General features: G+C 37.1%; 1 protein-coding gene across 1 annotated transcript; it reads right to left on the bottom strand.

The window, feature by feature from the left end:
- Nucleotides 1–921: 921 nt before the first annotated feature.
- On the bottom strand, nt 922–26,080 carry ism2a (isthmin 2a). Its single transcript, XM_079634124.1, has 6 exons — nt 25,299–26,080; nt 16,159–16,398; nt 12,892–13,177; nt 7,149–7,286; nt 5,802–5,870; nt 922–4,416 (listed from the first exon to the last, which is right to left on the bottom strand). Exons 1-6 carry the CDS (start codon nt 25,425–25,427, stop codon nt 3,899–3,901), a joined length of 1,380 nt encoding a protein of 459 aa, XP_079490250.1. The 5' UTR covers nt 25,428–26,080; the 3' UTR covers nt 922–3,898.
- Between the last annotated feature and the right edge of the window lie 1,846 nt (nt 26,081–27,926).

Below are 27,926 nucleotides of genomic sequence, written 5' to 3'. Positions count from 1 at the left end.
TGAAAACAGTTTATTTTTTCAAGATTCTTTGATGAAAAGAAATTTCAAAAGAACAACATTTATCTGAAATATAAAGCTTTTGTAACATTATACACCGTTCAAAAGTTTGGGGTCAGTAAGATGTTTTGTGTGTGTCTGGAAAGAAATTCATAATTTTATCCAGCAAGGATCAAACGTGATAGTTAAAGGTATAGCGGGGGATCTTTCCTAATTTTAGAAAAGACCCGCCCCCTCTCCATTTAAAAAAAAAAATGCACATGCGCAACACTCTATTTGCTCCCGAGAGGGAACGCCTACTAGTGATTTTAAAGGATTTCTCCAAATAGCATGACAAACTTTACCTGTCTAGTAGAATCTTCGCGACTGCGGCATCAGTGGGAAGCCCAACCTGTGCTTTTAGCGCACGCCAGCGTGTGAACGGCTTTACGTAAACATATCACCAGAATGATTGACACTTAGGTGGACCAATAGTATAGGCTACCCACCCGGAAAAAGAAAATCCTCCGCTATACCTTTAAGACATTATAATGTTACAAAAGACTTTAACTTTTTTAACATTCTATTCATCAAAAAACTTGTACATAACTGTTTTCAACTTATAAGAATAATGTTTCTTGAGCAACAAAACAGCATATTTGTGACACTGAAGGCTAATGATGTTAAAAATTCAGCTTTGCCATCACAGGAATAAATGACATTTAAAATATATTCAAATAAAAAAGTTATTTTAAATTGTAATAATATTTCACAATATTACATTTATTTATTTTTTTATTAAATAAATGCAGCCTTAAAATACTTAAAAAAAACATTTTACTAAAAAAAAAAGTTTCTCAATTTCAACAAATTAAATCTCTTTAACTAAACTCCACATAATTATTTACAGGACACTGTAATTAAAAGACACTTGACATTATCAAAGTTACATTTATTATATCTGGTCAAAGAGTGTTTAATACAATGAAAGATGACTTTGGACACATTATTGAAGTAGAACGGTGTGTGGTATGGCACTTTCCTTTTCACAGACCAGAAATCCAAAATAACTCAGATTTATATAGTGCAGATAATTATTTGATGATCCACTTCATAGCAATGCGTTACAAAATAAAAAGCAATAAATACTGTACAATGATAAATCTGAAGTTAAAAATGACATGCCAAAATTTTACATTAAATACAATATTCTTAAAAAATGCAGCATTTGTTATTCATCCTTTTACAATAACATATATATATTTTAAAATCAGTAAATTATACAAGTTTAATTCAATATACGATTATATACACATAGTACATATATTCCATTATCGATATTTAAATAAAGTGCCTTTCTTTTTGAAGCTCTGAAAGGTGAACTCTTATTATCAAATGTACCTAGAAAATGGTGTATTGAATGTAAACTATTGAATAGACAGTATTGCAAATTACAAAAAGGTACAAAGTTTCCCCTTCCAATCAAAATATCCTCATTCATCAGTTTATTTACTGAAAATATTGTGACACAAAGCCAAAGTCAATACTCGGTCAGGTAGACGTTGCGATTTACTTGAATTACTTGTCAGAACCAACACAGGCTCATTGGAAATACGTACATTACCTGTAGCGACATTTACATTTACATTTATGCATTTGCTACTGTTTGAGCTACAGGAAGGCAACATGATATTGCGTCATATGATATGATATTGCGCATATACATTTCTGCAATATGATATTGCGTTGCTTCTTGCATGTCATTACACTTTCATGAACATGAATATGGCAATGTTTTATTATGCTGTTTGTTTTACGAATCACAGCACAGCTGTGCAATGCTAAGTCATTATTAATCAATAATCTGCCCCCGTAATCATAATTTGAGTTAAAAGGAATGAAGGTTGTTGGTGCTTTACGGCCTCTAGCGTTCATTTCAGCTGAAAACTACCGTGCATTGTATGCATAGCTACGTTTTTTGACTTTTGCTAAAATGTAATTATACCAAATACCACAAATACCATAAAATCCATGTCTGTAATATTTAAAGTAAATATACCATCACAAAGAGCAGGATATTTGAATGCTTCCAACGTTCTTACAGCTGGACTGAATGATGTTTTCATGGCTGCCATTTACTGCTATCTCAATGAAAATATCTTTACGGTTTTGCTCAGGTCTGACAGGGATCATAAGCGATGCTAATGTGCTTGGCTAAGTCCTACACTTGGATTTCTTTTTCTGCAGAGTTTAGTGTTAGCTGCAACCTATCTGTATTTTTCAAGCGAATGCAAATACCATGATTATATTTTTCAGAAGATAATCTTTTTCAGTTTAGAAGTTTAGAGTTATAACTAAACTTTACAGGAATGTAGATCTCGAGATGAACCAAGTATGAACCATGAACTCTGGACGTGTGCACTGATAATAGTTTTAAATCACAAAAATATAGCTTGATCCAATTCACAACGAAAACGGCAATTGCATAATGGTTTTGTATCAAAGTCCTTTGCTTAGAATGACAACAGCATTGAAAACCTGTAGAAGTCTTTACCTTGCAGTCTCTGTCCTGGGATTTGAACTATGCACCTTTTAGTAACAGGTTCAACATCACTCTTAGCGTCTGCAACAGTAATCCATGCAAACACTGTATTCTTATTCATTTTTCTAGTAAAAAAGTATAAAGCAAATTTGATAGAACTATATTGTGCTTAAAATCACAAGGTGGGTGTGTTCATTGCCACATGGAACAGTCATCTGTCAGTGGGAACTTAGAAATCAAATCACCAGCATTCCATGTCAACATCTCACAAAGAGATCATGATAACACTTGTGCTGAAAAGGGCGGCTTAGGTCCTTTAAACTACATGTAAGCCTCCAGGCTTTAATTGGGACTCAAGGATGAACAGAAACACTGAAAGAGCCATTGTATTTAAAGAGATGTTCGTTTACAACAAGTGTCACCTTCACCTCACCTTTGGAGGAAGACTTCAATCCATCAACTGAGCTCTGACAGCCCCCTACACTGGTGTCAGGCGGCTGTCTCATATTGCATTCAGTACAAAGCTGAGTTGTGTTGAAAAGCAAAAAAGAAAACATAATGGGATCCAAATATACTTCAGATTTTAAAAAACGAGCCTCCCATTGTTGAGGGACGTCTTCTCAAAGGCAAGTTAAAAAAAATGGTTTCCTAACGTTTCTCAGATTCCCCGATTTTGTTCCGCGACAGTTATGTGCTAAAAGATAAATCAAATGATCCTGCATAAATATCTGTCCAATGACACAAGGTCTGTGCATATTTGGAGTAACAATATACAAGCTCAAAAGAGTTGAATTGTTTTGCGAACGGTGTGGCTTGTGTTTGATTTGTTTGGACTGATCTCGCACGGGTTGAAGCGAGGCCAGGAGTGAGCTTCAGGCCTAAAGACAACAAAATCGGCATTCTGTTGCATTTTTGAATATCTCGAAATTCTAGCAGCTTTACTGGAATTCCTTAAATGGTGGATCAGAGTCTTTGAGGACGCTGAAGGAAAACAAACATGCATCCAATGAAAATACAGTGAACTTGTTCCAGAGAATGCCATTGAAGAACTGTCGCTGAACTTTGTTTGGAGCACGTACGTAACGTCAAAGAAGAAAGAACACAGAAAATTGCATCAAGGTCTTCCAATCTGGTCTTTGGACCAACATGTTCAACCAGTGTTGTTGCAGTGGAGCTGTACACAACAGTTTGTGACAGTATCTAAGCTTAAGTCTCCAGACAAATCTCTCTCTACAGTTCCATTTAGTATCAGCTAAATAGTTTGACCAATGAGAGTCAATATCTGTAAAACTGTCGCCCAATCAGAAAGTAGGAGGCTTTAATTGCCTTCAAGACTGGTGGAGCGCCAATACTGTACCATGGAATCCAGTATTCCCCTGATCAGTACTCCCTGGCCTCTTCCAGTTCATTCATGTAGACGTCTTCCTGCGGGTTCTCGACACACTGTAGACCGTTATTGGGAGGCCGAACCGAATGAAAGCGGCTCCAGTCTCCTTTACACAGGATCCAAGGGAGCACGTCCACTTTGTAATGAAGTTCCGGGGAGAACTCTGTGCTGATGAGGTTGGGTGCTCCGGCCCCTTTGCCTCGAGTGATGAGCTTCATGTGATCGTCGTAGCAGCAGTGCTGTGCAGCCAATGTGGTGCTGTCGAAAGAGAGCATTGAGCGAACGCAGAACCTCGCAGAGGGCTTGTAGATGTCCAGTCTCTCTTTGGGGCCGCTGGCATCTCGCCAGCGATAGGTCTTTTGCAACTTCCTATCGAAAATGTTGACAGAGCTGTAGACCACCTCGGATGGGTAGATGCAAGGGCAGTTAGGCAATTCGGTCAGGACCTGGTGTAGGTATTTCTGGAGGAAGTCGTTCTTGCAATTAAGCCACTTCTCACAGCTGTCAACATCTATGGGGTAATTAGATCAATTTAATAAGGGTGGCAGAAATCATTTTAATTTCCCCCCTAGTATAAATATTTAAAAATCCGTAAAACATTATACATTTCAAGACATATCTCACATAAATTTTGTAGAGTTCACTAAAAAAGAGTAGAAGTAGAAGTAAACAGTATGTTGTATATGTTGTTTTAAATATGTTAAGATTTTATTATACACATAATATTATAAAATGATATGATCAATAAGTTATGACAACATGTTTTTACATTGCTTTAACTCATTAAAAGTTAAGACTTTTTCAACTTTTTTTTATAAGTTATACAAAATTCAACTTGTTTTTTAAGTCAGTTTAACGTAATTTAAGTTGAAATGACTTAAACAACCAAGTTAAGTGTACTTAAAAATTTAAGGCAGCAACTTTTTTTTACAGTGTAATAATGTAATAATTGTTTTAATAAATGTGATTAAATTACATATATTTGTATATTAGTAAACAATGTATTTAATACTAATAATTAAATAAATTAGTAAAAATATCTCAACTTCCTTAAACTACAAACATTTACTTAAGATATTAAGTCTTATATACTCAAGTCTCATTTACTATTGCAAACAAATTATGGCCATATTGAGATTCATGGCCTAACACGCAATGGGGGTTGTCTCTGTTTGCTGCCAAAACGTAAAGATACATAAAATATGTGCTGCAGGCAGCGGTCATGCTGAAACAAAGTTGTTAGTAACATTTATGTTCCATTGTGAAGAGATTAAAAAAACACTTTATCCTGTTATGTTTTTAAACTACTTTCATTATTATAACGGTTAAATGAAAAGAGCTATTACGTTCAATGTTCAATGCCAAAAATGAGAGACCAACAAAAAACTCCAAAGCAAATAGTGGGGGTTTTGGAAGAGGACTCTCTACTTTGTGGTCTCAGTAACACTCTCTGTGGAGCATTTGTGAAAAATGTGAACATCAGATCTTTTACAGTCTAACAGGACTCCCACAGAGTTCCTCCCGCTGAAGTCTCTAAGGAGCAGTTTCTACAATGATGCTGATTAAACGGGTTTTGAACTAGACATTAAGTTAAATTAAAGCTAAGACAAATCAATAATCGTTGATTAAACTAATAAAAGAACACACTTGAAGCTTGAAAGGCAATCTGCTGAAACGTCCATTAAGAGATAGTACAGTATAATGTTGCCTATATCTTAAAAATAAGTTATGTAAATGGCAAAAATAAATACTGTAATGGAAATGTGGGCATGTACCATGATGTAAATACCACATTAAATAAATATGGTAATCATTCTGTACCATGGCACAAAAAGTACTATGCTACTACCACTGAATTGTTGAATGCCCACACCATATTGTACAAAAATTACCAACCTGTGTCAAAAAGCTCTGTGCTGTTTGCCACTTCGTGAGGAGTCAGTTCTGTCACAGGAACTATGTCATCTATAGATGTAAGAGAGATAGAAGATATTTAAAATCAACATGAAATTTGAAACAAAACACACAATATGAGCTCAACAATCGTGTTGAAAAAACAACAACTGATTTACATTTAAAACTGGTGGTGACTTGAAAATTCAGAATTGAAGAACTGGGTAAGTTAAACTTTTTAAGTTTCAAAAGTTGGAATTTGAATCAAATTAACATAACACCGGGGGAAATTTTTTTAAAATAATTCATCCGTTTAAATTATATTAAGCCTTAAAGTTATGCATAATTAAGGGCGTGGCTACTTGAGTGACAGGTGGAATGCCGCTGCTGTCACTACTAGCCGTTTGTCTACTGTCTGTTAGCCGTCACATCACCTCAGCTAATCCCGCCTCTTTCCCCATTTTCGGTTACCCAGGCCCAGGAGTGACGCAAGGTGACGCGCTGCCAAGATGTCTAGCTCCGCCCACTTTGGGCTTCAAAAATGCTCTTCAGAAACCTACGGGTGACGTCACGGACACTACGTCCATTGTTTTTTACAGTCTATGGGGCTAAGGTTATCCCCTGCTAGTAGATGTCGAAACTACACTGATTGGCTGCAAAAAATCATCTGATTAGCTGCATCTTTATCCTTTGACTGCCGGTGTATTCCAACACAAATGTTCACAAGCAACCCATATTACAAATATTTATTTATAGCACAGTAGATGTCTTTTTCATCAATCAATTTATTTTTGAAGCCTTTTTTCAGTAATGCTACAACTTTCTCTTATTATCTAATAGCTGTTGTTTTTCAGCAGCTCAAAATGTTTTAATAAAGTTCAATGGTGTTTATGTAGATTCAGCACTGTGGAGCCTCATTTAGTGTATTTGAGTTTGTAAGCGAACTCATTTTGTGTATGCGCGTTTGTGCACGGCAGGTTTGCGGACCGCCCTGTATCAGGGGCTTTTAAAATGAAAGCCCTCATTGAGCTGTCATACTGAAGCCAAGTAAATGCCTGCTGCGCTCAAAGAGCAGTTTCATCGTGTATACAGTACACACACAGAAGGCCAGACTGCTCCTTTTCTAACACGAGTCTGGTGCCCCTGGTGTTTGTTCGACTTCTGCATGCCTGACAGAGATGAATGAGAGGCATTAGTGGAGTTTTCCATCACTATCAGCATAATTAGGAGCCGGATGGAATTAAGATCAAGACGTTTTAGGGAAGAGTATCGATAAACAGTGTGCTAACTGCTAAATGCATTGTGGGGTTGAAAAGGCCTAAGGATAAGTGACAGTATTGACAGTCTCACCAGGACAACGCTCTAATTCACATGTCCGTGACTCTGTGGCAGTGCAGGCGTAGCCACATGAACGAATCCTCTTCTGATTCCCGTGTCCACAGGTGACACTGCATGGTGACCAGTCGCTCCATTCTTCCTCCTCATATTCTGTAGATGAAAAAAAGACCTTTTCAATAAATTGAGGCTAAGGAATTTCTCACGCAGCATGTGGGAATGTTATGCAATGCAGGTCAGACCACAAATGAGTTGGAGTAACTTTTTTGTTTTGTTTTTTACTTGTGGAAGTGAAATCTTAAAAATACTTTAGCTCAGTCCTTGTACTAAGGTTACACCTTTAACTTCACTATTTAAGGACCTGCTTGCGTTTGAAATGTCTGACATACTGGGATTGACAAAGAAAAAAAAAAATCCCAAAACAGCCAATATGGTAAGTGCATCACTGTGTTGTTTGCATAAGGAAGCTAATGATGCGCAACTAAATTAATATTGCGTATTTCTCTGTAAAATATAATCTCTCTAATGAACAAAATGTGGCTCTCCTGGCAGGCCAGGCATGCCTTTTTTTTTGGTAATAAATATGTCAGAGGCAAAGTCAGCCGCTTACAGCTGTGAGAACTGAGCCAATACAAACACTTCAGCAGGAAGGCAAGGCCTAATAGCTTAGACGCTTTCCAACAATGCTCTCTTTCCACCACCATGCTAAAGAGATTAAAGTTTCAGAGCACTCATGGCGGTAGTGATGGAGAGAGAGAGAAGATTGAAAGAGAAATAAGTGCACTGTTTCCTCGCTAATGCATTTTGGCTGCATTGTTGCTGGTTACCAGGTGTTGTTGCTAATTGAAGGCCCACATTCTGATGATGAAGATGTCCACTTGTACTGTCACGGCAAACAAAACACTGATGACAGATGGACTTCATTGCAAATCGCTCGAAAAACTCTCAGAGATTTATAATAATAAAAAATAATTTAAAAAAAGTTTTTTTTTTGGTATTAATTGGGTGTTTTCCCATAAAGAAATCCAAACATCCAAAATTTAATTCAAATGAAGATCATTTGCTGTTTTAGAAAAAAAAATAGATTTAAAATTTAAAATGAAATTTTATTCGAATAATATAAGATTTAATATAATTAAATAATAATAATATAATTTTATTTTAATAATATAAGAAATATATATTTATAATATATTTATATATAATATAGTTTTATATATAATATACACTGTAAAAAAATGTAACCTCACCAACTAAACATTTTCTAGTGACTGGTCACATCTAAAATTTTCAATTAGCCCAAGTGAAAATCTGTTTATTGATCAAATTAAATTAGCAGAATTTCACTTGGGCCAATTGAAAAATTTAGATGTGACCAGTCACTAGAAATTTTGAGTCGGGATGTTAGAAATTGTTTACAGTGTACTATATATTTATATTAATATATATACAGGAATAAATTACATTTTAATATATATTAAAAGAAAACCGTTATTTTAAATTATAATAAAATTTCACTATAGGCTATTAGTGTCTGAGTTATGTTCTGTTTTTCCATATTTCTTTGTGTATTTACTTTGCCTTCGTTGTCTGCTAGTTTGACCTAGTTTCCCGATGTGTTTGATTAGTCATTATGTTCACCTGGTGTTCATCTATCTCATTAGTTCAAGTATAAATGCGCTCTGTTTTGTTGCATTCATTGCCCTGTCTAACATGGTTGTGTTTTCCCCTGAGCTTCTCCTAATTAGTGTTTTTCCTGTATTTTTGCTCAAATAAATGCATCCTTGGTAAGTATAGGAGACTTCTTTCAAATACATTTTTAAAAATCTTACCATTCCAAACTTTTAAAAGGTAAAGTGTATATTTAGAAATGACCATATGACAACAACTAAAAAAAGTAGATTGCCTCCCTTGCCTAACACTGTGTCCAGTGTTACAACAAGCCTGGCATAATAAAACAACAAATGTTAAAAGCAAACTTTTCTATATAAATCTGAGTTTAATAAGCTGTGACTGCAACAAGACTATCAGGACATTTTGTTGGTTGCTTAATTTCTATTTAAGCAGATTTGACATCCGTAGCCCCATCCGGTGTAAAATCCGATGGGTCTGAAACCTAGCAGCCTATCATATATGTTTTGTTATTGTGTTGTGTCACACAATGACACTGGTTTGCAGTGACAAAGTGACCAGACATCATTCATTTCCAATGACAGCTGGCCAATTCTAGCAACACAAGAGTTGGAGACCACACACATTGAATAGACATTAGACATTTGCTATCAGAGAACTTTGTTTCAACTAAAATACCAAAGCCACTGTAATAAGTTACTATAGTAAAACCGTGGTAAATAATTTTCATAAGGTCAGTGGAGAGGAAAAAAAACGACCTTCAGCTATAACATTCGACCGAGCTGTTGCCGAACATGGCCTGCCTGTAATTCTGTGGCTCACCATAATTGCAGAAAAGCGCTTCATTACTGTACGCCTCTAGCGTAGACCACATCATTAATAATGTGGCTCATTTGCCCTTCTCGGTTTCGCATTCAAGCTTGTTTGTACACAACACACTCCAACTCCAAGTACACTCATTTGGTCTATTTTAGATCCACTGGGGCAAGAGAGAGATGCCGTTTCGGTTTCGTACCCACATCCTCAGAGGCTCTACTGCTGACATGACCGCAGCAAGCATGCCGCAATTGCTTCTTTTTTGGCTGGGTGTTGGATTTGACCACACACCACCAACGCACTTTCCCTCTAATGATGCTGACAGAACATGGTGCAACACAACCTTAGTGGAGGATCACCCTGAAAGTCAATGACAGATGGAGTTGAAAAATGCCCTAGTGAAATAAATACGGTAAAAGGATATGTGTAGATTGTGGAGGAGTCGGACACTGCAGCAAGTTGTAGTTTAATAATCCAAATAAGAGCTTATCCCCCGGTTTCACAGACAAGGTTTAAGATAGTCCCAGACTAAAATGCATGTTTGAACTGTTTTAACTGAAAGCAACTTGCAGTGACATATCTTAAAATATGTCAGTGTTGTTATTTTGTCTCAAGATACACACCAGTAATGTGTTTTATATATATATATAAAATATACTTTAAGATAAGATTATAAAATACTTAAATGTCCTAATTGAACCAAGGCCTAATCCTGGCTTAATCTAAGCCCTGTTTGTGAAACCAGGCCTATGTGATTGAAGGTTTTCTGTTAAAACTTTGTTTTTCCTGATACTATGTAATATACACTTAAAAATAACACAGTTTTTGGTGCCAAAGATTAAAGAGATTCTAATAAAACACCTTGTTGCTTAACTTCATCACTAAAAAAATTATGATAATTGTACACAACACACAACCATACAAAAGTTTGGGTTGGGTAAAAAAATGTGTAATGTTTTTGGAAGTATCTTATGCTTACGAAGGCTGCATTTATTTGATTAAAAATACAGTAAAGCAGTAATTCTCACTATTAACTATTTGCTTATTAGTAACACAGTCTCACCCCAAAACGTCACATACTGACGGGTCTTGACCATACGTCAACATACGACGAAAAGGGTTCCCCTATAACGTCCATGTGTGACGATTCGGGTATGGTTGGGTTTAGGTATGCGTTACGGTACCGCTCGGAAGCGCTGCTGGTGCGCTTATGTCTGCGTCTCATATTGACGTTATAGGGGAACCCTTTTCGTCGTATGTTGACGTATGGTCAAGACCCGTCAGTATGTGCCGTTTTGGGGTGAGACCGGGTTGTTCGAGCATGCATATTACTAGGATATTGGCTGTTTATTACTTATAAAGCACATATTAATGCTTATTCTGCATGACCAAATTCTATATCCCTTAATCCTACCCAATACCTAAACTAAACATCAACCTTACTAACTATTAAAAAGGTGTAATTAGGAGTTTATTGACATAAAATTCATAGTGTATGGTAATAGTGAGAATTGGACCCCAATCTAAATAATTTTTTTGAGGTAATGATCTGCCAAACCGACAAAGAAGCAGTTGAGTGGCCAGATAACATGCGTACCACAACTAATATTGTGATAATGTATTAGGACACAAAGCACTGGGTCGCCTTTCACTGTTTACCGCTGATAGGCATCGAGAGAAAGTCTCTAGAAGTGGCGACAGGAATTACATATTTATGTAGCAGTTCTTGAGTATAACCCTCAAAGATTTAATCATTCTTCTATTTTTAATGTATTTCAAAATTTAATTTATTCCTGTTATGGTAAAGCATCATTTTCAGCATCATTACTCAGTCTTCAGTGTCACATGATCCTAGATTAATCATGCAATATTTGCTGATTTGCTGATAACTGATTTGCTTGATCTTATTATTATCAATTTTGAAAAACAGTTGTGCTACTTAAAGTAATATATTAGTGGAAACCATGGTACTTATTCAGGATTCTCAATGGAAAGATAGTTCAAAAGAACAGCATTTACTTGAAATAAAAATATTTTGTAACATGTTAAATGTCTACAATAAAATCTCACTGACCCCAAACTTGTGAATGCTAGTATATCTCGTGAGTTTGCAGCTAAGCACTACCTGTTTGGAAATAATTTGTTCAATCATTAATGCTGCCACCTAAAGGCACTAAAAATATGCAAAAAAAAGCTTTGAGTACAATATTAAACTTCCCAGCAGTTGATATTGTTTGCCAATTTTTAAAACGGCTCACACATAAAAGCACAGTGACTGAATGCTTTAACAATATACTCAGCCAATGAATATAACTTTGGTGTGAAAAAAAGGAAACTTTCATTCCAAGGCCTGAGAACTGCCACAAATTCTTGGGAGAACTCAAAGGGCTAGACCGTGTGAATCGCAGCGACCCGCCAGTCGTGGGATGAAAACACAGCAGACATTTTCTTTGTCAGCCCAAGCATGCTGGCCCTTCTTAAAATCTGCTGTCTAATTGAACACAAATATTGGTTGTTTAGCCAGTGAAGAGGACCTTTGCGTCGGGACTGGTTTTAAACAGCCACATTTTCCAAGCACTGGTGTCAACTTCAAAGACGACACACAAAGCTGATGCTCAAGCCCACTGTCACTAACGTGAACCAGACGTAGCGTTGAGTTTCCTCCTGCAATCCCTTATTCAATACTTTCACAGTGTAATCTTTTCTTCACCGCGAAAAGGTCCAGAGCACTTGATGATAGGTTGTGTTCAGCTTTTTAAGGATAAAAATCGCATTAAAATGGTATTTCAGCACTATGGTTTGCCCCGTATGTAAACATTTTGAGGTAATAATCTGCCTAACCGACAAAGAAGCAGTTGAGTGGCCAGATAACATGCGTACCACAACTAATATTGTGATAATGTATTAGGACACAAAGCACTGGGTCGCCTTTCACTGTTTACCGCTGATAGGCATCGAGAGAAAGTCTCTAGAAGTGGCGACAGGAATGACATATTTATGTAGCAGTTCTTGAGTATAACCCTCAAAGCATAAATCATAATGTCAAGACTTAAAGAGGAGGCTGGGGCCCGCATTACTGAGGAAATCAGCTCGGCATACGTTCCAAGAAGCCCCAGCATAAGCGCTGATACTTCCGATAACAAGGCTGAAGAAAAACAAAAACTAAAAAACTCATGGTTTCCGATTACACTGTTGGAAAAACATGAAAAGACATTTATTCAGGTCAATTATTAAGATTTCTTTTTTCATTTTTGCACAGCAACTGGGATGTGTGTCCAAACTCTCTCTGGCAACAACCTCCTGCGCTTACCGTAATTGTCCATGGAGTCCCAGCCCTTCCATCGTCTGTTCCAGTCTGTACCCACACCACTCAAAAGGGAATCTTCTCCCTCGTAGCTGAGGTCCCCCTCGTTTTCCTCCAGACTGCCTTGCCCGGGACCTTCTTGACTGGAGTCATGGTATTCCCAGAACAGTGGCCAGAAGAGCTTTTTATGGCCCAGCCACTCTTCCGAGCTCAAAGACCAGTCATTCCTGCTTTCCTTGGCCAGATCCATCTCAATCTCCATCTGTGGGTTGTCCACAACCTCAATGGTTACCTATTGGAGTGATAAAAGTTATACGTTGATCTGCAAAAAATGGATATGAGAAAGTCGTTGCTCTTCAAAACCCAGCTTAAGGGGGTCAGGCAAATTTTTGGAGCCAGGTCCAGCTCGACCATGTCCAGTGTCCGATCAACAAATAACCTTCCATATGCTCTAAGTCTTCCTTTATATTCTGTTTTTTTTTCTCTCCAGGTGAACTATTGTCAGTGGAGAAACATTTAAGTTAGCAAGATAGTTCAATTCAATATACAGGTGAAACTCAAAAAATTTGAGTATCGTGCAAAAGTTCATTTATTTCAGTAATTCAACTTAAAAGGTGAAACTATATTACTGTATATAGACTCATTACATGCAAAGTGAGACAATTCATGTGGCCATCCCATATTCCAGGATGACAATGTAGGCTCAAAGTGTGGAAGAATGAGGGAGGGAGCATGAAGAATCATTTTCACACATGAATTGGCACCTCTGAGTCCAGACCTTGAATTCATTGAAAGTCTTTGGGATGTGCTGTATAGTAGACTTTACAGAGGGCTTGACTCTCACATTGTCAATAAAAGATCCTGGCCAATTATTGATGCACCTCTTGATGGAAATAAATGTTGTAATGTTATTTCTATATTTTTTTGGGTCAGGATCTTGTATTGACAATGTCTCAATCACATACCAAAGACTTTATATATATATATATATATATATATATATATATATATATATATATATATATATATATATATATATATATTATATTTCAAATAAATGATGCTCTTTAATTTTTTTCCAGTATCCCTTAATGAATAATTGTTTAATGACATCTGAAGGTAACTCTATCGCCCTCTTGAGTACGGTTAAGTATGTTCAAAATATTTCAAAGTTTTCCCTTTTCTCCTGTTTGTTTATTTTGAAGGATGTTTTTAGGTGACAGATTTGTTCTCTACATGCTTGGGCTTATAGTGCCCAAACCAGGCAGACCAGGAAAACGATAGCAAGTGTTCCAGCAGGCCGAGACAAAGGACTGGTTGTTTATTTCCCCTACAGCGTAACAATCTGATGGCTGCAGTAGCTGTTTATAAAGGCATGGAGCAGTTTAGAGCGGGTGATTACGCTACTGTAACTGCCCTGTTTACAACAGTCGGCCTCCACCTCCTCCTTGAACTAATCATGACTGTATTCTACTCTCACTTCCAAAAAAAAAAAAAAAACATATTGCTTTTAAGGACAATAAGATCTAAGGTTTATATCATTGGAGGTCCATTAAACTGGAAATTTAAGTTCAATGGCAACAAATATGAGTTTTTTAATTCAATGAAATGATTACACTATATTTTAGTTCGATAATGTTTTTTATTAAATATTTGGTATTTTTTAGGGGATTTTATGGTACAAAATTATATTATGCTGTATTTATAATCCATTTATTAACTTTTTGAGAACTTAAACTGTGGTAAATCTTGAATCCTTTTGAGCACAGATTTAAGTTTGATCTCTTTTCAAAGATGACACTTGGCAGATTATTGCTCTAAAAAGTGTAGTTCACTAAAAAGTAAACTTAAAAAAAAAAGTTACAATTTTACGCTTATTGTTATGCAAAATGCACAAAAATACTACTTTCAATTTGTATATGAAATATATCATTTCAAAAACATGTTTTACTCTAAAATTGCAAGAAAATGAAAGCCCTAAACCTAAACAAGTTGTGTTCCAAAATTGAGGTTGATATCTCAAAAAAGTTTGCTTTCAGTAAGATTTTGTTTGGCCGCAGTACCAAAAGTTTTCACTAGATGAAATTCGTCTCCCGTTCATTCCCAATGCGGTAATTTTTAAAAAATCCAGAAAAAAAACTAAAAGTACATTTTTTCGGTCAAAAGGTGACCGAAGAGCAAGAGGTATCTCCACAGCATTACTTTATCAAGTTCTTATCAAATTTGTTACCACTATGAATGGGGAGTCATTGAGAAATTTGTTTAAAAAAAAAGATTTCTCAAACCGTAAGAAAGTGTTCAGTACATTGGAGACCATTGCATACTGACGTATTAAAAGCCAATTATTCACATACATTTACATTGGCTGCCGCCATATTAAAGACACATAAAAACAAAATAGCTTTTTCTAAAAAAGTAGAGAAGATGGACCCGTCCCACTTGGAAGACTCTGGAATTTTCCCTATTATAAAAGTCAATTTGCTTACCAGGGATCTCCTCTGTATTTTTTCCCTGAAGTCTAACTTCGTTTCCTCTCAAGTCCACTTACACACATAAACTTCATAACAGTCCTAAAAATATAAAAATCCCTTCTTTACCGGTGTTGTAAAAGCATTTAAAGATTGGGATCTGCTCTTGGAGGGAGCATTAAAAGTGGCTGTTAAAATAATACTATGGCCTTTCACCTTTTGGATTTTCTTTTTGGTACACTGTGCAGAAGTTTGAGTGGAATAGCTAAAATGAGCTACACCGGTATAAAGGTCTCGCTTGGGGTAATTTAAGAGGCCTCTCCGGTTTAGGAGCAGCTGTGACATGACCAGCAACAGCGCAGAAACCTGAAGTCCCTACTGCAATCACAGCAGCAATAACAGTGAAACAATGAGTGCATAGGTTAATTACATACACCACAAACTGTTGCCAAGTAAAATCAATCCATTACCCAACTCATTATACAATGATTTAGTTCACCCTAAGGAAAGAAATGACAAGGTTTTGGGAACGGTGAGATGTTAAACATATCTGGAATAACAAACTACCGCCATAATATTAACAACTGTCTTTAAAAGAACTAATGCCAAGATTATAGACGTACAACAAAAGAACACCAAGACCCCCAATACACGAAATGACTGATTCAGTTCCTTTACCTCATTTTCTTGTGGTCCAAGAGTCTGTAAACACTGTATTTTTTCTTTAAAAGCATGTATATACAGGAAGAAACTTGACTCTGAGGCAATCAAAATGACAATAAGGTGTGTTTGGGCCTGTTCTTACTTGAATGTTGGGGTTTTGGGAGCCCAGGTCCGCGTTGGCAAGGTCTGGAAAGTTCTTCAGGTCTAAAATGAAGGGTTCATCTTCCTGTGGAGCAGGTTTGGGAAGGACACCCTCTGAGCGAATCTGCGACCATCTCCTCTTATGACGCCGAGGCAAAGGCGGCACGCTCCTCAGTTGGTTCCGCCGCTGAATGTCCTGTAGCGACTGTCTGACATCTTTGGAGCCACCCTGACCTCTGACCTGGGAAGAGCACACATAGTATCCAATTAAAGGACCATCTGGTGATCAAACCAGCTTTATTTAGATGAAAGTACATCATTTCCTTATGCACAAAGCCCCCAGAAAGGCCCAAAGAAAAATGCTTCTGAGAAATTTCGTCATGCACGTAAAGATGGTTAGAGGATCTGTTTTAGTTCAACACCATATCAAATCTATACAGCTGTGACCTTATAGCCCATATGAAAAAAGATGTCTGAGTTTCAAATAAACCCATCTGGAGTGAAATGTCTAACACATGACAGCATATCAGGTGGATTTTGGAACAAGAATAGTAGAAATCATGGAAATAATTTAAGACCCTTCTTCTGCTTTAATGATCCAGGAAAAGCCTGTTTCCCAGACCTTTAAAGGGGTCATGACATGAGAAACCAAATTTGCCTTGATCTTTTGGTATATAAGAGGTCTTTGTACCATTAAAACGTCCTGCAAGTTTCATAGCTTAAGACGTCCTCCCCATTATAAACGAATCATTTATTTAATCAAGCTCTAAATACAGCTCGTTCTGGATCCATGGTAAGAAGTGAGGTCACGGTACGAAGTGACGTACCAGCGTTTGCATATAGACCGCCTCCAGCGCAAGACAGCTACGCTTTAAGCGCAAGACAACTACGCTCATTTCGTATCGTTGTCGCGCCCGCGCGCCGCGCGCCTCACAAGTGTTCAGTCGACGACGGAGAGCGAGTGGGTCTGTGTACAGGGATATTACGACGCCACAGATGTGCTGTTCCTGGCTGTGGACAAACTACATCTTTGAATACGCTGCGAAAGATCCAGTCGGCAGGGAAAAATGGATGCACTTTATTTTTTGCGGACGTCTCAGTCACGGCAGTGTTAGTTTAAGCGTTTGTTCTATACATTTGAAGGATGACTGTTTTGAGACTGTTTTGAGCTTTGCCAGAAAACTGTTGCTCAAAGATAAGTCCGTGCCGTCTATTCTGGGCTCAACAACGACGACGCAAACTGTAAGTAATGTATTTAAAACTTTAAACTACTTTTTAAATACGCTGAAAGATCCAGTCGTCAGGGAAAAATGGATGCACTTTATTTTTTGCGGACGTCCCAGTCACGGCAGTGTTCTATACATTTAAGGATGACTGTTTTGAGGAAAAAATCCCAATATGATGATTGGCTTTGCCAGAAAACGGTTGCTCAAAGATAAGTCCGTGCCGACTATGGGCTCAATGACGACGACGCAAACTTACTTTTTACCATGGCTAATATAAACACATTTGTATAAGAGAATCTTGAAAATATGTCGCCTTTCTAGTAGGCCTAACGTTACATGTGATAGAAAATTAAAAATGTTGCCTTTATCAATGCTGCATCTTCAAAGATGGCCTGTCTGTGCATGCATTTTTGTCCGTGGTACACCCTATCATTTCATTGGAATTAGTTAAATAATGTTAAACTGTTAGCAAATGAAGCTATAAGATAATTATGCAACAATAATCCGTTTTCAAGTGTCTCGGGTTAATTTTTTTTTATTAATTCAAAATAGTTTCACTTTCCATGTGGACACGGGCTGATCCAGTCTTCGTTGTTGTGGTGATGCTTCATTTTCCTCTGATTCCGGCTCAAACATATAAGGTTTTATCATTGCAAGAGCCATCGCTTCGCATGCATCACCCGCTATTAAACAGTTACGCCGAATCCGCAAATGTTCTGGCTGGGGGCGTTAATAATTGATGCATGGGCACTGACGTTAGCCAATCATAACAGTGGGCGTTAACACTGAACTCTTAAAGGGGAAACACCCCCAAAACAGACTGTGTGAATCAGAGGATGAGAAACAGGGTGGGAAAAGGTCATAAATCACTACATTTTAAAAGTTTTTTGTAAAAAAAACTATAGTAATACTATAATTGCACCTAAGGGAACATAATAATAAAATAAAAAAAAACATGTCATGACCCCTTTAAGACTCCTTCAGTCTCTTTTAGGGTTTTCGTATACAAGAGCGCTCTTCGAGTTCTTTGATTTCCATGCTGCATATCTGTCAATCGATGCTCCATTGGGTTACCATTAGTAACATAACAAAACAGACAGCAGAGAAACATCAACAAGGAAGAGGAATTGCACGCTTGCTCATTCTTTCTCACAAGTCTGAGACAGTCATGGCTCACTCTCTTGACAGCTGTTTGACATTACGGGTAATGCTGCGCTCAGTGGATGGAGAGGGACTGCGAATTCCTGGACGAAGACTCAGGAGTCGGGACAGTGCATGCAGGTAAATGATTACACATTAAGGGATATGTATCTCTTTCATCTGGTTTACTTTAATATGGAGACATAAAGTCTGTGGCGGTACAAAAAAAGTCTTCCCAGTTGTCCTCAAACCATGAGTCCTCCAATGCACTTTGCTGCTTGTTATAATCATATCAACCTAAAGTCTCAAACCTCAAGAATGAGGCAGGTGATTTTCAAATATTAAGCCATTAAAGTGCTTAAACTCTTATTTTATTTATTAAAGATGATAATGCATTTAAATATTACATTAATATAAGTATCTAAATATTTAAAATGATTTATCACTGTTTCTTCAAGCTGCATCGGTTCCTGTAATGTCCTAATTATTATTTAGAAAGTAAATATGAAATCATAAATTAACTAATTATTATTCATAAATTAAGCATGACATCAAAATTGACCTCTACTTAATTTATTAATAAATGTAAAAAATATCAAATAATAACTAAGTATGTGTGTGATATATATAGACATAGGAATCACAGATATATCATTATTATAATGAATTATCTGTGATTTCTATGTTGCTTAATTGATTACACTCATATGTTGAAGAAAATGGTTTGGACCAGTGAACAGAATTGATTAAACAGAATACAGAACTCTTGGTCATTAAAAGTAAGATACAAAATAATTACTAATATAATTTTTTCCCACCCACACATCCTGCATACACTGTGTGCAGTTGATGAGTTGTGAACTGTGAGTTGTGCAGAATAAGATCAGTGACATTTAAGTGTCATAAGTAAATGGGGTAAATGTTCATGTTGTTTATTCTCCAACATGCAATAAGCACCAGATGAAACTCAGTTTAGACTTTACATTTTGGGTCATGCTGCGCTTCAAAGACTTTTTGTGGAGGCCCTGTCTATAAGCAACCGCAGACTTCAAAAAGAACAGCAACATACACAAGCATAACTCAGAAAGCAAGAGACACATATGTCCTCATCATGACCACATCATACTACAAGCCTTCTCTTTCAAATCTCCATCTCAAATCCTCACAGATTCAGCAGATCACCTTGGTGTGTTATCCCTGCTCTTCCTCATCTACAGACTTGGTTTGATGGCCCCGATGTTCCCTTCTGATGCAGCAGAGGAGAGAGGTGGGGAGTTGGGGTCTGTCTGATCAAAGCCTCTCTCTACTGATCATGCGTGGCCTGCCTTGTCTCACTTCACTGCCTGTGTCTCTCCCACACGCAAAACAGATGTCCTCTGCCCCAGACGATATACTCCACCCTGGGCCTGGCGCTCTACTGAAGTTCATCATCACAGGACGTGGGGAGGAAAGGAAGCTCTTTTAATTATTTGTACACAATTATTGACATACAAGCGACAAATCATTTTATGATTTATTAAGATTTGTCCTGCACAGATTGCGTTAGATAAATTGGATAACTGACCGTCAAACCTTGATAAAGTGGTCAAAATGCTTCGATTATCAAATAAAATGTGAGACAATACTTTAAAATCTAGCCGAGAAAGCTTTGTATGCATCTATTTAATGTTGTCATCGTCTTGTGCGCGTGAGTGGTTCCTCTTCCTGTTTGAAACAACAAACACACAAAGTCGTGATGTCGGATGCAAACAAATGGCGCCTAATACGAACTGATTCTTTTGAATGAGTCAGTCAAAATTCACGTCACTAACTATAGCTTCCTCACAGTTCACGGACTTTTGCATGATTCTATGCCATTTTGTAGTATAAATAGTGTGAATAGTGTGTTGGAAATTCAAAAAGGGAACATGCTCTTCAAATACCTAGATGATGGAATGTTGGACATTTCATGCACTCAACTGTTGTAGCTTCAGACTCCAATGCTGGAGGACAATACCTTCTAAAATTCATGTACTAAACGGTTGAGATAGTGCATGTATTCAGGGTGTAAGGGTACATGTATTTGTCCTGAACCGTCACAGTACGGACGTCACCTTTCGGTGCATACAGTCAGATGGCGAACACAGTCAGTCACTGGCGGTCCACACTCCAATCCAGAAGGGGACGCGCGCAGTAATAGTAATGCTGTTTGCTAACCGCCACAACAGGAAAAAGAGCAGAAGAAGAAGAGATGATATATGCACCAACCCAAAACAAGGGGTGCGTCCCAATTTGCGTACTTATGCTCTATTCTATTACATTTTTAATTGTAAAAAGTGTGAGTAGTGTATTCACACTGAAAATTCCAAAAAGAAAAAGTGCCATTTAAACTTATTTTGCATGTGACTGGCTGATATTTATAATGATATATCATATATACTGATATTTGTAACTGCAGGGGCGTCGGACACGTGACCCACAACTCAAATATTTTTGGTTGGCACGTTTGCATCAATGAACGAAAAAAAAAAAAACGGTTAGTATATGTTCATCTGCATGAATATTCTTTCTATTTAAATCTCGTTTGTGCAGAATATTCATGTCTGACGTAAAGGGCATTTAAAAGACAGCAATGCGGCTCACTGGGATTTTAGCAGAGTGAATTTGTCAGCTAAATGAACCTCTAGGAAGTGCACAGTTGGAGTGCAGTTGGGAACTACTGTCGATTTTTTACAGTTGTGTGAAAACCAATGGGATGTTACCATCCACAAAGTTTTCTCTGCCTGCCTGTAGTGAGTCCAATGAAGGATCTCAAGTGTTTCCTCACTTTGTGGGCCTTCCAGAGATCTTTCATACCTTTCCCTTCAATCATTCTATAATCAAACCTCTGAGAAAAAGTCACGCCAAGATAAGCTCCTCACTCAGCGTTGCCGTTTGTATTAGTCTCTTTCTTCACATGGGTGAAACTGCTTACCCACCAGCTGAGACGAAAGGGATGGCTAAGATTTCACATGAGTGCTACAGGTTAATACGAGAAAAGGAACTTTAAAGAATACTTTCCTCAGCTCACAACAACTGACTTGAACAGAAGTCCCTGAAGGCAGAATTCCTGACTCTCCACAAAGTGGGCCAACAGAAACAGAGGAGGCAAGACAGCAAGGCCACTCGCGAGCAGAGTGACATGGTAAGGATGGAATCCTGCCCAGATCCTGGCAGAGACCATCCTTGTCCTCATGCTTTATGTTGTTCTTTCTCTATATTTTTTTCTTCCAGCATACCGCCATGTTACAATCTGATTCTCTTGGCATGCCTCGACAGCATCAGTGTACCATGTGTTATCTCCTCTCACAAACAGTTATTGTGTTTTATAGGACGTGCCATCTGGACGGGCGCTGAGACCTAAAAGAATAAACGAATACGCCCCTGCCAAAATAAATACCACACACACATGGTCTCGGGCTGCTTTGAGCTGAATATGCTGGAGCCGAGGTGCCACTACAACAAGGGCAGGGCATCAGGGCACCGAAGCTGGAGAGGCAACAGAGTCCCAGAGCACATGAAACATTTAGAGTCCGATTTCCCCAACACCCTCACAAAGCATTACCTCTGACCGCCTAGAAAGAGAGCAAATGGGACGCATTAGTGACGGAAAACTGAGCGGCTTGTTCATAATTCAATAAAATGGATGGATTTGATTATTCTCTAACAAAAGTAAAAGCACGTTTTTCTTCGAGTCAAGGATTAATCACATTGTCAGAAGTCCTTATTCCTTGACGACATGTCATGCAGTTAAAACTATGGAAGCTCATTTCTGCCTCAGTGTGAAAAAATAGAAAGGTAACTGTGGCACTAATACATTTTTTAAGTTGCCAATTTATATCTCAAAATTGCAACTTTACATCTTATATTGCATCTTTTTTATCATAATTGCGACTTTATAGGTCACAGTTGGAACTTATTATTTTTTCATTTCAACTTTTGTCTCATAATTGCGACTTCATATCTCCCATTTGTGAGTTAATTTCATGTAATCGCAACTTTCTCGCAGTTTAGACGGCATGTCTTACAATTTCCACTTTTGCTTTATTTTGCTAATTGCTTTACAATTTGCTTTATACGATTGTGGTTTTATTTCTTGTTGCTTTATTTCTCACATTTACCTGGATTGTTTTTTACAATGGCGGAAATAGGATTCCATACAAACCCCCTTTGTGTGCAGCAAGTGAAACTCAAGGATATAATGCCCTGATGGATATATCCCACACGGATCCATGTCTGGCTTCTCTCAGATGCCAGTGTCAAAAACTGTTCATTAATGTCATCTATCCTTCAGAAATCGCATTCCATGTGGAGAATTCCTGTTGACACCCGATTACCAGATGGTACTAATGTACCAGCGGTACTGTACACATTGATACCAACTCTATTAATGTTATAAATTGAAAAAAAAAAAGTGAATTGGATACATATCTGCTCTTTTACGAGCTTCAGATGTTTATAATCAGATCTCGGTCCTGCACAACATGTTTTGTAGGGCCAAGATCTAAAAAATAGTTGTACTCAGCAACATGCAGGCACATTATTAAATCTATTTCTACATTCAAGCTGATGTGTGTGTTCTGGTGGTTTTTGTGAAATATTATCTGGTGTTTCTTCATTAAATTCTGAATATAGCTTTCACAGCATCTATACCGGGGCATTCGCTATATACTTTCAAACAGATTATGGTTTACAGTTTCAGCTTAACCTCAATTAGAGCACTGGACATTTGAGAGGTTTCCGCGCCCGAGTCATCCAGCACAATGCTAAGAAATCGGCAACATGAACTTCAGAGCGGGGCTCAAGAATTTGGCGCCATTTGTGGAATTGGTGTCTGCTTGGGTCGAGGAGAGGAACAGCCCTGTGATTATTGGGCTTATCAATTATAGCACCAAGGCCGCTGAACTCCTACCCAACCCTATGCAATTTTATAAGAGCGTGGCGTATTGGATTCCAGCTGGCTGTTTTGATTAGTAAGTGTCCATTTTTGTGTAAAGCAAAGACTTCCTGTTGCGCGGGGGAAACAATGGCCCTCCCATGTCTGCCCGAACCCCGGTGGCTACTTTAATAAAAACATCTTTCCCAGTTGGCTTAAAAGGTGGGGGGAGACGTGATATTTTCAGACAGTGCACAAAGACAGTCTTGTATCACCCGAGTATCGCCGCATACTGTTCTGCTTTCTGTCAGATCTTCGCACCCTTGAGCAAGATGTGTTCTTTACCCCCCGCTCAGGTTGTGCGTAGTGAGTCGAGTATCTGCTATATTGATCGATTCACATGCACATGTAAGAGGGGCCTTAGTTTTACATCTAGGATAGTGGACTTATGTTCGAAATTCTTTTCAGAGGGGAAATGACTATTAAAAGGCAGCCTGGGGTGGGTTTGCATTTCCTCTCTGCGTTAACACTCCATAAAGCTGATCCATGAAAAAAAAAGTCACAGCATAACCCAGGATTCAGTGTGACCTCACTTTGCTGCTGAAGGAGAAATTAATGAATTGAATACCCAAAACAACCTATGAACTGTGGTTTATCATTTAACAGATGGAGAAAATTAACCACCCCGCCATTCCAGGCATTAATCACACATTAACTATGGAAACTGTATTTTCAGTGTGCATGGTTTGAGCTCTAATAAACTTTATTCTGTTTTTTTCTGGATATATGATGTGATATGATATGATGTAATAAAAAGATTCATACCTGTTTGACACCTGATGCTCTATGAAAACTTTCGTTGAGTTTTAAAGCTTAGTGGAAGAGACCGGGGCTAGTTGTCAGCAAATATAAAATCACTGTTGGCCTACTAGTATTGCAATTCATAAATGTATTCTTTTAAAAAGACAACATGTGACAATTTTCCATTACCAGACATTCATGACAGACACCCTTGTCTTGAGAACACAGTTCATACTTTTAGTTAAAATATATAGAAACACATGTTTAATTGGACGGTATAGTTACTGGAATATAGCCCATGTGACATTGTATCCTGTTTGACAACTAGGTCTTCCTTATTGGTTGAAAGACCTAATCAGGTGACAAAAGATTTCACAGACAGTTATTGTGATTTGATTTGCTTTTCAGAACATCTCTGACCAAGATGGCCATATGATCTGGAACATTAAGGCCTGGTTCCACAGACAGGGTTTAGATTAAGCCAGGATTATGTCTTATTTCAATTAGGACATTTAAGTAGCTTTTATAAACATGCCTTGAAAACATTACTGGTGTGCATCTTGAGACAGTGACAAAACAGTGGCACTGACATATTTAAAGATATGTCAATGCAAGTTGCTTTCAGTTAAACAAGCTCAAACATGGGATGAGATTTAAGCCTTGTCTGTGAAACCGGGGGTAATAGTTATTCCATGTGACTAGAGGATCAAGTTTTAGATCTAAAACCATCATATGTTGAAAAAGATTTGAATGTCATTCAAGTTAATTTGATCTTCTGTAACTTTAATATAGCTTCTTTTAAAATTTACAATAAGTGCTAATGGGAACAAAAACCATCCATTGAGCAAATTTGATCCTGGATCTTAACTGAAATGAATAGACTTTATACACACACACATATATAGCCTAGTTATATATATTTTTTGTTTAGGATTTTCTGACGAATTAATTTGTGAGTTGTGATAAGAGATAAAGCAATTAATTTAAACATGGATCAACTCTGCTATTACTGTAAAATGAAATGTTGACTGATAACAAAAAAAAAAAAAAATGTGTAAGTGTCAGTCATTGAAACCATACCTCTATAGATGTACCACTCTTGCTCTTGATGTGATTTGCTTTGCGTCTTTTTGCAGGGAACCCCTTCGCCAACAGAAGACAAAATGTCAAAAAAATTGCCCACCGTAGAGCTTGGCTTCGAATCAGCATGACTTCGTAAAAAAAAAAAAAAAGAGTTTTTACAATGTTTTGCAATTATGCACCACTTTTGATAAGTTACTATGAACTGCACTCAATCCTCTTCAGTTCCAAGGTGCATTTGTGTCTCTTTCCATCCCTCATATAAAAACCAATCCATTTAAAACGTCAGAAAGACATTAAACATGCTCAGCAGATTCTCAATGAGCAACAGAACAGCCTTCCAGAGTCATGTCCGCGTGTCCCTCAGATCCTCTGACTCTAATAGGTTCTTGGTTTCCAAACGCATTTCAGCATTTCCCAAACTTCAACATTTCTCTCGGAGTTCTTCGGGTTATCTTCCATGTGTAGTGAGTTCGCCTCTATCCAGTGAAGAACAGTCTTCTTTAAGTGTGATTCTGCGGTGGATAGCTCCTCAATCACGGGTCTCGCGGAGCGCACTGATCAACTGAAGCTTCAAGGCGCAAAGAACATCAATCCTCGCTACCCGTGAATGCAGGTCTATGATGCTCTATGGTGCACACAGAAGTCTACACCTCATGCAGGTACTGTGGTAAAGGACCTTCAGTACTTCACTGGCTGGATGAGACATTCATCTACCTCCGCGTGTGTGACGTCTCAGGAGGAGGGGTTCATATAACCCCACTGTGACTGACTGACTGAATGAATGAATGAATGAAGCTGCGTCGGGTATAAAATCCCCATGAGACCCAGAGAAGGAACATGTTTTGGCATAGCCTATCTAAGACATCATGTTTGGTTCATATTATAGGCGTATGAATATCTATAATTTAAAAGTTAAAGTTTGTGGTCAGTATAAGATAAAAAAAAAAAAAAAAAATTGACTTTTTTTTTTACTATAAGTAACTTCCAAATTGCAACTACATGTCAACTAACTCCCATTCGAGTATTGGTAGATGGTCTACTTAATATCGGCTAATTCTTTATTGTGATGGTCCTTCAACATACATTCTACTGACTATGTAACTTTGCAATACGTCAACTTCATTCTGATTCAATTCTAACCCGACCAGTCTACTAATACTCTACAAACACTAATGAGAGTTAAGTAGACATGTAGGTGCAGCGTACTTATAGTCAACAGAATGTGTTAAAGGGACTCAAAATAAAGTGAAACCAAAATCAAATCAAATCACAGTAAAAAAATAAATAAAAAAAAAATAAGAATTTGCTCACTTAAATTAAGTAGGCCTACAGTTAACTTAGATGTTTAAGCCATTTCAACTAAAATTACATTAAACTGACTTTAAAAATTGAGTTGAATCTTTAAAAAGTTGAAAATTGCTTAACTTATTTTGACGAGTTAAAGCAATGTAAAAGCATACATTGCCATAACTTATATATCATAAGATATATTTTCTTTACAGTTAGGGTGCATTAAATTGATCAAAATTGAGAGTAAACAGTTTAATTCAGCAAGAGTGCATGAAACCGATCAAAAACGACAGTGAAGTAACGTTACAAAAGATTTTGGTTTTAAATAAGGCTCTTTTGAACTTTCTACTCATGAAAAGTATATCAGTTACCACACAAATATTATGCAGGACAACTGTTTTCAACACTCATAATAACAAAAAAAAATTCTTGAGCACCAAAGCCTACATTAGAATAATTTCTGAAGGATCTTGTGACACTGAAGACTGGAGTAATGATGCTGAAAATGCATAACATTTTAAAATATATTAAAATAGTTATTCTAAATTGTATTAATATTTCAAAATATTGCTGTTTTTGTGATCAAATCGATGTATCCTTGCTGAGCATAAGAGACTTTCAAAAATGTTTTAAAAAATCGTATAAACCACAAACTTTTGAACAGCAGCATATGTTTATATTTTATATTATAATATATATATATATACATTTAATTAAATATAATTATAAAGTAAACATTTATTAAAAGTTGCATTTCAATTTTTTTGTATAATTTTTGCAAATATAATATAAATTATAAAACTCACGTCTCAATAATAATTAATCAATAATAAGTCACTTTTTTGTGAGTTGTGTAAATCAAAGTAAAGCAGAGTTGTGTAAAACCTTCAATTCCCAGAATCTTACAGTATATGTTTTCTCTAATGTGGTCTTGTGGTCATTTATATGAAGACCTCAGAGGTAATAATTCAAAACTATCACACTTGTAATCTAGCAGCCACTGGATTAACGATATAATTTAATTCTGAAGCAAGTCAGGAAATGTCAAAAATTGCAAAGTGAGAAAAAGAAACAAAAGACCTTAACAATTCATTTAGTCATTGTAATTTAATTTCCTTAGTAAAACAACTCCTGAAAAGATGAAGCCCACAGTGTACTTTGATTCAAAAGTAGGTCTTAAAAACAGTATGTACTACAGGTAGCCTATTAGAACACATACATTGAATGTACTGGCAAATCATGTGTTTTATCAGAACTAGAAGTCTTTGGATCAGTTGGATCAATCATTACCTTCTTAAATGCCAGTGTTTTTAATATCACGAAAAAAAAAAAAGA

Source organism: Phoxinus phoxinus (genome assembly GCF_949152265.1).
Source record: "Phoxinus phoxinus genome assembly, chromosome: 13".
Classification (NCBI taxonomy): Eukaryota; Metazoa; Chordata; class Actinopteri; order Cypriniformes; family Leuciscidae; genus Phoxinus; species Phoxinus phoxinus.
This window is presented reverse-complemented; position numbering and strand designations above follow the sequence as displayed.